Source organism: Lindgomyces ingoldianus (genome assembly GCF_010093535.1).
Source record: "Lindgomyces ingoldianus strain ATCC 200398 unplaced genomic scaffold BDR25scaffold_53, whole genome shotgun sequence".
Classification (NCBI taxonomy): domain Eukaryota; kingdom Fungi; phylum Ascomycota; class Dothideomycetes; order Pleosporales; family Lindgomycetaceae; genus Lindgomyces; species Lindgomyces ingoldianus.
The window spans coordinates 109985-119548 of record NW_022985214.1 but is presented as its reverse complement, the minus strand read 5'-3'; the positions used below and the strand labels follow the sequence as shown (position 1 = coordinate 119548).

General features: G+C 43.5%; 4 protein-coding genes across 4 annotated transcripts; 2 read left to right on the top strand and 2 right to left on the bottom strand.

Moving 5' to 3' along the window:
* Positions 1 to 1757: 1757 nt before the first annotated feature.
* BDR25DRAFT_244415 (aromatic prenyltransferase) lies at positions 1758 to 2912 on the bottom strand (the record flags this gene model as incomplete). Its single annotated transcript, XM_033685843.1, has 1 exon — positions 1758 to 2912. A coding segment is annotated over one exon (1155 nt), but the record flags the coding sequence as incomplete, so codon positions are not given.
* A 734-nt stretch (positions 2913 to 3646) lies between these two features.
* On the top strand, positions 3647 to 5201 carry BDR25DRAFT_297324 (alpha/beta-hydrolase). Its single transcript, XM_033688995.1, has 4 exons — positions 3647 to 3949; positions 4005 to 4134; positions 4185 to 4293; positions 4344 to 5201. Exons 1-4 carry the CDS (start codon positions 3764 to 3766, stop codon positions 5170 to 5172), a joined length of 1254 nt encoding a protein of 417 aa, XP_033540718.1. The 5' UTR covers positions 3647 to 3763; the 3' UTR covers positions 5173 to 5201.
* On the bottom strand, positions 5182 to 7073 carry BDR25DRAFT_297323 (putative AMP-binding enzyme). Its single transcript, XM_033688994.1, has 4 exons — positions 6692 to 7073; positions 6366 to 6636; positions 6181 to 6320; positions 5182 to 6109 (listed from the first exon to the last, which is right to left on the bottom strand). Exons 1-4 carry the CDS (start codon positions 6983 to 6985, stop codon positions 5204 to 5206), a joined length of 1611 nt encoding a protein of 536 aa, XP_033540717.1. The 5' UTR covers positions 6986 to 7073; the 3' UTR covers positions 5182 to 5203.
* A 222-nt stretch (positions 7074 to 7295) lies between these two features.
* Positions 7296 to 8923, top strand: BDR25DRAFT_297318 (uncharacterized protein; the record flags this gene model as incomplete). Its single annotated transcript, XM_033688993.1, has 4 exons — positions 7296 to 7934; positions 7990 to 8449; positions 8507 to 8574; positions 8628 to 8923. Exons 1-4 carry the CDS (start codon positions 7712 to 7714, stop codon positions 8921 to 8923), a joined length of 1047 nt encoding a protein of 348 aa, XP_033540716.1. The 5' UTR covers positions 7296 to 7711.
* Between the last annotated feature and the right edge of the window lie 641 nt (positions 8924 to 9564).

The following is a 9564-nucleotide window of genomic DNA, read 5'->3' as shown; positions in this document are numbered from 1 at the left end:
GCACGTAAGCACCATCTCGGCCTTACATCTATAAGGCTAAACCTGCCCTAAATTACCCTAGGACTCTTGTAAAAAGCTCTCTTATAGTTGTACTTACGCTTAAATGTTACATTAAGCTCTAAATAACACTTCACAAACGTACTAGGCTAGTTTATGCAAATATGGCCTAGATTATGCTTAGCGCGCAAAGAATTAGCTATATTAGCTATAAATGCTATCTAAGGGGAAATTCCTTGCGCATATAGCTTAAGTATAGTTTTAACAATCACCTGCTTCTTTTTATTGCCTAGCCTTTATAATTTAGCTGTAGAATTAGCTTGTAAAGGTTGTCTAGCGCTGTAGTTATTTATTATCTTTTACAGGACTCTGCACATAGCTGTAGTATGTTTCTTTAAGAGTTTTATGTCTTATTTAAAAGCTTAGAGCGTAAGCTGTATCTAATGTTTTTTTTAGCGCGTCTAAGTAGTGTTGTGGGGAATGCATTAGTGTAGGAAGAGTAGTTTAGTAGGGTCTTGGCAAAAGTAAGCAACTTAGGTGTGTGAGCAACTTGCCTGTGAAGTACGTTATAAGTTATGTTAGAGAATTACTAAACATTAAAGTTTTGCTAGAATAATGTTGTTCTAGCTAGCTAAGGTTCTACTAATTAACTTACTAATAAAGTAGGTAATAACTCTAAAAAAGTCTATATTATTTAGCAATATTTAAATATTACAGCTTACACTTATTTTACTCTACACTGCGTGTAAAGTTTTTTATATAACCTTTTTCTTTTTATAAAAACTTTTTTTATATACCTAGAAAGTGTAGTGTAGCTACCTAGTAGCGCTATAAGCAGATCTGTTTAATTTTATATTAGTAAGCCTTTACTAACTACTAATATTACTATTAAGAAGCTTAAATTATATAGTATTACCTAGTTAACATATAACTTAGAGAGCTCTACTTCTTACTATAGTGTATAAAAAATAATTAATTACACACTTATAGCTTTCTTAAATAGATCTAACAGCATACTAGCAGCCTATAGTATTATGCTAGTGTTAGAGTTAATAAAGTGCTTCTTTTTAAAGTGCCTAATAATATAAGTAGTACTAAAGTATGTAGTAAATAAGCAGAAAGCTGTTCTACTTATATAGCATTTCTTACACAGGAAAAACGCTGTTCTGCTAACAAGGTTGTTCTATAAGTATTCTACATCTGCGCTATATTACTAGTATAATCTTCCTTTATAGCTACTTAATAACTTTAATTTATGCTGCATGTAATACCTAATGTAGCTAGCTATAAGCTTAGTGTTATAATGCTATAAGTTATTCTAATTAATATTAAATTACCTACTTAAATTACTGCTACTAGGATACTTATGTAAAGGATAAATAGACAACAATAGTAATAATAAGAAGCTAGCTAGCAGAGCGCTATAAGCAGCAGAGGCGCGACGCAGCGTTAGAGTTAACAGCTATAACATCTGTGTTAGCTAAGGTAATTAAGTACTTTATAAGGTAACTTAGCTAAAAATTAACATATTAATTTTAATAATATAAATGTTAAATTAGTAGAAGAAGAAGCTTTTAATTATATAAGAACAGAGCAAAAACTAAGCTAAGAGTAATATGTAGAGACATTCTGCGCATCCTACGCCTAATGCAGCTAGATCTGCCGCCTCTAGCACCTAAACGCTTAACTTATAACTCCTTCCTAATTAGGTAACTGTACATCTGTACTACAGGTTAAAAGTTAGTACAGTACAGTTGCAATTACAGCAAGATTTCTATAGGATACGTACTAACAAAAACTAAGTACAGACTGTAAAGTACGGTTAGTAGTACGTACTGTTGGACGCGCTGGGCTTTTCCCTGTTCTACTAGAAATTCCTCTACAGCTTTGCGCACACTCTCATCATCACTGACAAAGTGACGCACTGGTATGTAAAGCTTGATACTCGGAATGGCGTCACCTAGTCGGAATGAAGCGTAGTATAACAGGCCCGAAGTTCGATGGGCTGTAGAATCAAGGAATTCCTCAAGAATGCCGTTTGAACTAACTAAGAGGCTACAAAGTCGCCTAATATTTCGGATTCCCTTTTTCAAAGAATGGGATAAAATAACGCCTCTAATTGACATTATATGTTCTACCGATGAAATAGACACGTCTCGTGAGCGAAAGTAGATTTTGAGACGAGCGGTTGCGGGACGCAATAGATCAGTTGAAAGCATTTCAAACTCCAGTCTTCGACCGTAACTCTCGTTGAAGAAGCCATCTAAGACACTCAAGACCTGGAGATTCTCTGAGTTGCAACTTGGTGCGGTCTTGATGGCAGCGGAGATAACATTCCAGGCAGGTGCATTGCAGTGGTATGCCAGCCATTTCGGGAAAAAATATGCCTTGGCCATAGTGCTGCTGCGATCTAGATCGAAGGCGTAGAATATTTGAGACAAATGGCCTTCAGTTTTCGTCAACGCTATTGTAGCGTCTTTGCCGCGGAAAATGTCGGAAAAATGGGTGTACCATGCGAAGTCGGACCGAGGATTTCTCATAATAGTATAATGATGGAACTGAGCTACTGCCCACTGGTTAAGAGGATCAACCTCTATCCCGGCTGAAGGACCGACAGGCTCAACTGATAATCTTATTTTTGGCTGCTGTTTCCCTGAACCCCAGTCCCAACTGAGTTCTACAGGAATGCCATCGTCTGTCATAAAGCTTTGCCATCGGGCCACACCTTCGCCGGAGAGTCGAGCTGGTCCAAGATACGGAACGATACTTTCTGCGAAGAACCGTAAAGAGCTGTATCTGTCCCAAACAGGGTATCTCGCATGGAATAACATCGGATGTAAGGTGTGGCCAGACGTGTTCCACCAGAAGGTTTGATCAGGCCCTATGGCTTGAGGTCTTTCAACACTCAACCAGTGCCAGACAAGATCTCTTTCAGAGGCCTCAAGAATATGGTAGATGCTAGTGTCCTTCCGCTTGATTGGAATAAATATCTACAAGCAGCAAACTAGCCACCCTATTTCACCTTATATTATTGGAAGGCGGTTGTTACATCGTTAATGCAGGGTTTTGTATCAAGACTCGGGTTTTCGACCGCGGTCGTGCATGTCCCCGATCAATTAAGGATATGAAACTTCTCCGCTCTAGAATGGATAAGGCCGAGTAAAGCGCAAATTAGCCATCAAGTTAATAATCGATGAGTTAAGAAACTGTGACTCCTCAATGCATCGCCTGATACGACGTGAGACATACCTGTTGCAAATAGAGGTTGTGTGAGCATGCAGCTATAGTAGAAGCTGATGAGTGTATTGTGTAGTGTCCAAGTGCTCTGTTGCAGAGTATTTATTTACATCTATGACGGCCGGGGCATTAAGAGCCATGGCAATGGCCAAAGGCCATGGTGAAGGTAGTGGGAGCGATAGTAAAGTCAGTAGGTGCCATAGTAACAGCAGTAGGGGCCGTTGTGGCACAGTGAAGGAAGATTTCCGTATCAGGAATGCGACAATACCAGAGTGGGTCCTCCGGCGGGCTGATGCGATACCGTTGGGTGCAGTGCTGCCTGGACACCTCATTAGCAGATCCATGCACCTCGCCTCATTGGCACAGCAAGGTGGGAAGAAGAATCGCATTATCCGGGTTAACACGAACCATCTTTCTCGACACGAGTCTGCGGGCCGAGGTATAACAGCCAGTCGTAACGGCGTCATACCATCTGCGTTTTGATTCCATCAGTACTTTGCAGCTGAAAGCACTCTCAATTGGTTTAATCATGGATTCCTTCGGGTTTAACATTATGGAACATGTCATCGCGTGTCAACACATTCGCGGGTATCGAAATGCAACCAAGGATGCGACAACCCAGCTACGCCTTGCTGTCAAACAATACACGCCGAAGGAAGTCCCATCTCCGCGGGCTATTACAATCATTGCGACTCACGCAAATGGCGTTCCAAAAGTAATTAGCCCTCCGAAAGCTGCAAATGTTCAATCTATAACTAGTGGCGGTCTAGGAAGCATATGAACCATTGTGGGAGGAGCTGAGACTCCGCCTGGGTTCCAAATTGAGGGATATTTGGATTGCGGACTGTGCCCATCAAGGTGCCAGCGGCGTGCTGAATGAAAACCTTCTCGGAGATGATCGTAGGCGCATTCCCGCGAGTGACCTGACCAACTTGGCTCACCTGACCCAGCAAATTGGTTCGACCATTCTAGAGACTTACTAGGCATGGTAAATCATTTTCGAGATTCCATTCAACCCCCAATTGTAGGATTGGGTCACAGCATGGGATGTGCACAGCTGTAGGTTATCGCGACAAACTATGACAAGAGCAATGACCGACTCATGACAGCGTTCAACTCTCAACCATACATCCTCGACTATTCCAAGGGTTGGTTTTTGTGGAGCCAGTCATGTTAAAAGATTTTCCACCAGGACCCAATGCAGCGTTGTTCACTAGTTATCGACCAGATTTGTGGTCCTCGCTCGATGAAGCACAAGAGTATTTTCGGCAAAATAAGTTCTACAAAACATGGGATAGAAGGGTAGTGGACATCTATTTGAGGTATGGATTGCGTCCGGTTCCCACTGCCCTGTACATGCAAGAGAAACCAGGATCAGTCACACTCACAACACCGAAGCATCAAGAAGCATGGTCATATGTCCGCTCCAACTTCGGTGAACACTCTGGAAATGTTGAAGGCCAATACGCTGAACGTTTAACGTCTGGCGATCTTGACTCAGCCCAGTCTTCATTCTTGTTTCATCGTGCTGAACCCGGGCTCGCTCTCGAAGCTCTTCCCTTCATTCAACCATCAGTACTCTGGATATTTGCCGAGGAGAGTTACATCAACCGAAGGGAAGACATGGAGTTCAAATTATCTACCACTGGTTCTCAGAACAGAGCAAGTGGAGGCGCAAAGGCTGGCTCCGTTCGCATGGAAATTGTTCGCAAAGCGGGGCACCTCCTTCCCCTTGAGAAGGTGGCAGAAACTGCGAACGCCATTGTGCCATATGTCAAGGATCAGATTCAGGAGTTTCTGCACGATGAGGACTTTTGGGCTTACTACGATGCGGGCAGGTCTGAACCGGGCAGGCTCGCTTTGTCTCAACGCTGGATGGAAGAAGTTCGAAAGAAGGCGAATGAGAAAAGACCTAACTTGAAGATGACTAAACTATGATTTCTGGCAAATAAAAACCCGATATTCTCTCTCATGTTACATACAAGAGCTCAATTTCTTTAGCATATAATTGCTCGCTCTCTCTTCTCGCGATGGTGCCTTTTGGCGTGCGCACTAGCGGCTTCTCGGACCGTGCGTATATCAGCATGTCGCTGTGCAACTTTACCAGCTCTGAGGATGACTTGTTTACGCTGTCTATGACTGATATAAAGCTCGCATGGTCTTCGGTGCTCATCGGCAGATTGCCCTTGCTCTCTATGATTGCGAAGGGGCGTGCGCGGCCCTGCCCACCGATGAGTACCGCTGACAGATCCGCGTGAGCTGTAATCATTTCTTCCAGGCCGGCGGCGTATAAGCATTCTCCGTGAGATAGGATTACAACGTCATCTGTACGTCCAACATACTTCCACCGGCCAGGCATCGAAGGATGTGGAGAGAAGAGATCTTTGGTAGAGAATTCCTGGAGATCAGGGTAGACCTGAAACACCTGTTGCCATCTCTCAATACTTGGATGCCGAACAAAGACAGGCTCGTAGAGGTCTTTGGCGAACAGGCGAAATTTTAAGCCCATTGCTGGTCGGAAGGAGTAGTACTCCCAATCGTCCTGGTCAATGATCTTGAGAAAATATGCCCCGGCTTCCGTTGACCCCATAGCTGGTTTAACTGGTACATGCCCGAGAAGCTTCTCAGCAGCCTTTCTTGGCATAGGAGCGCCTGCAAAGTACAGGTGCTCCAATCTGCGTAAGGATTCCAAACCAGCATCATCTTCACACAGTCCTTCAATGAGTGCTGGTGGGAGCATGGCACCTTCTACTTTGCCACGCTCCAGCACGCATCTTGCAATATGAGGTGACGTTGGACCCGGAGATGCCGGTCCAACTACCAGGACGGCGCCCAGGTATACTGTGAACTGTAAAGCGACAGTCATCCCGACAAACTGAAGCAACCCAGATGTCAGTCCCTGTAGTATGGATTGGTTTACTCGAATATGCAGTTTCCATTGCTTACATGGAGCGATGGAAGCGGTGTATACCAGCGCTTTTTCTCAAAGTGGCGGTTCATGGTCTCTTCGTTACCATCTGGCATTAGCTCGGCAGCATCGAGAGATGCCATCATCTGATGGGTGTAGGTCACGAGTTTAGGAAGACCTATTTAATTAGGTTTGCCCGTGTTGATCATATACTGCGACGTACCGGTTGTCCCTGAGGTATGGAAAATCAGCCACGGAATGGATGCCACGTCTTTCCATGGACCTGAAAATGGTAGATATGGGGCTTTCTTCTCTGTGAGCCAGTCCCCTAGGCTTGGTATCTCTATAGACTTTGCTTGCTGTCGCTGCGTGCTAAATAGCACCTTTTTAACTTCCTCGCCAAACGAAGCCGCGTGAAGAAAGTACCGGCAATCCGAATGGTCGAGAAGATGAGCTTGAGCATTCTTCGAGGCGTAGGGGGAAGGTAAAAGCAGCTATTGTTATTAGCTTAGCTGAAGTGCAAGGTGTTGCTTATATTATGTAGCTCACCTTGCGAGAAATCTTAGCGACAGCCAATGCAACAATTGGGTAGCGTAAGTCCTTGGGGCCAGTGTATGCTATGGTCTCATAAGGCATCGAGGCAGGACCCAGGTTCTGGGTCATCCACGCCGCGGCATGATTGATGGCGTTGGCTAGTCTTGTAAATGTAATGTCCGTGAAGCCTTTACCTAAATCACTGTCATCTAATGGAACAGCTGCCCATACCCTAGATGGGGTTTCGACCGCGTATTGGTCAATTAGGCTCAAAATGGACCTTGAGCCACGTGCATTTGCAAGCGCCATCGAGAGTACAATGAGCGATGCGCCACCTCTTTCAGCAGGAAATCGAATGCGCGAGAAGGACTCTGTGGTGGTTGTAGAGGTATATGTGGGATCCTTAGATCGCGGGGACCTTCTGGCGCGGGGGCGTCTGGAGTGCCTTCCTCGAACTACCACCGCCAAGAGTCTGCGCCGCAAGACCCAACTCTCGGCCGTAACATTAGCAGGGATTTGTTTATCGAACAGTGGGTGGGATCAATATCAATAGTATATCAGGAGCCTTCCAAATTCCTTCTTGATCCCCGACGCTGGTATTCCGTTAATATAATTTCGGACTCAATCGAAACGGCGGGTCGCCCTTAGCTATTCGAGGCCTTCGGGGACAGACCGATGATACAATGTTAATCATCCACACGCGACAGTAGGTTTTAGCGCGTTCAAAGCTCAAGGATGTTCTTGAGTGCTCTTCGACCCGCTGCGTAGAACAAGCATAACAAATCGATATTTCTTTTGAAATAGCCCGTTTACTTTAACACTTACTGCAACTGAGTCACTTTTCACATCTATTTCTTTCCCCAAATACTCCTCGACAGCTCAATTTAAGCCGCAATCAGAATATCAGAGCAGGCCGGCTTGTTCTGGCATCCCAATAGATCAAGTACTAAGTTGCCTAAAGACTCAGAGGAAATACTCTCAGGAACAAACTCGCCTTCGAAATCACGCCGCAAGCACCACCATTGTTGTAACGTCATGACGGGAGCATCATTTGGACATGAACTATCCCCAGAGTATCTTGCGGAGGACAAAGGCTACGTTCTGGTGACGATATCTGCTCTCTTCATCGTGGTCGATTGCATCGTCGTTACTCTTCGAATCTACGCTCAAAGACTGAACCGAATGCCGATCGGCCTAGACGATATCTTGATACCCTGTGCGTGGCTGGTACATATTGGATTGTGTATACTTGGCATAGGTAAGGATTTTGCTGGACTTCTTGAGAGAGGATTTTCGTCACTAACACCAGGTAGTCATGGTACATGAAGCTGGAGTTGGCAGACACCTGGCCTTCGTCATGCAGACAAATCCAAAAGATATCGTTTCATGGGTTAAATCCATCTACTCACTCGAGTGGCTATATCTGCCCTCAGTCGCAGTTCCGAAAGTATCGATCCTGCTGCTATATCTCCGACTCTTTACCGGCCGCGTGGAGCGGATCACAACGCATGTCTTGATTTATATCGTAATTGCCAATTGGATTGCCTATCTTTTGGCCTCATCTTTTCAATGCCTCCCGTTCGAGTATCAATGGAATAAGACCATTAAGGGAGGAAAGTGCTTCAACATACCGATGTTTTACAAAACCGTCAGCGCACCGAACATTGCCACTGATTTAGTTATCCTTCTTCTTCCAATACGTATGATTGTGGATCTCAAAGTCTCTACGCCAAGGAAGATTGGACTGTCTGTAATTTTCCTGAGTGGCAGCGTGTGAGCAACATTGTGATCACTGAAAGTGTGGAGTATGGCTACTAAAATCAATTACAGAGGCATTATAGCATCCTGCTTCCGTATGGCTGCATTTTTTCAGACCGAAGCATTTGTTGACAATACGTGTACGTTGAATTGTGCTGCTCAAATTGCAAGTGAGACTAATAAATTGTTATAGATGCTTCGGTGAAGCTTGTCGGTTGGTCCATCATTGAACCAGGGATGTATCTAGTCGCCGCGTGCTCACTGAAGTTTCGTCCTGTGTTTGTTGCGCTTGCAAAAGTCCTTCGAATACGCAATGTATACGGCTCAGATCCGTACAATCGCTTCCAAGGAACCTCCAGTCACAGAGGAGTTCAACTGAAAGACATGCCGCATGACCATTCAGGATCTAGCAAAATCAATTTAGGCCTAGAGGATGTTTCTTCAACAACAGATATTTTCGTGTCGAATAGCAATAGCCACTGTGTGTAGGACAATGCAAAATATTTCTATAATATCTTCTATTAGATTCACAAGCTGAAGAAAAGTTTTTAATTTCCGCATAAATTTGAAAATTAAAAATTCACATCTAAATAAAGTTCCCACCTTCTAAGTACATCTTAGCTAGAGGAGTTTATATTATGTATAACGTACTTTACAGGCAAGTTGCTTACACACCTAAGTTGCTTACTTTTACTAAGACTCTACTAAACTACTTTTCTTACACTAATGCATTTCTAACAACACTACTTAGACGCACTAAAAGAATGTTAGATATAGCTTACACTTTAAGCTTTTAAATAAGATATAAAACTTTTAAAGAAACATGCTGCAGCTATGTATAAAGTCTTTTAAAAGATAATAAATAACTATAGCACTAGACAACCTTTATAAGCTAATTTTATAGCTAACTTATAAAGGCTAGGTTATAATAAAAAGTAAGTAATTATTAAGACTATACTTAAGCTATATGCGCTAGGATTTTCCTTTTAAATAGCATTTATAGCTAATATAGCTAATTATTTACACACTAAGCATAATCTAGGTGTCAGATATGCGCACCTACTGTCAAGACAGGAGGAACGTTTGACGAAAGCTGCTACATAGTACGAGCAATAAGCTCGAACAGTATG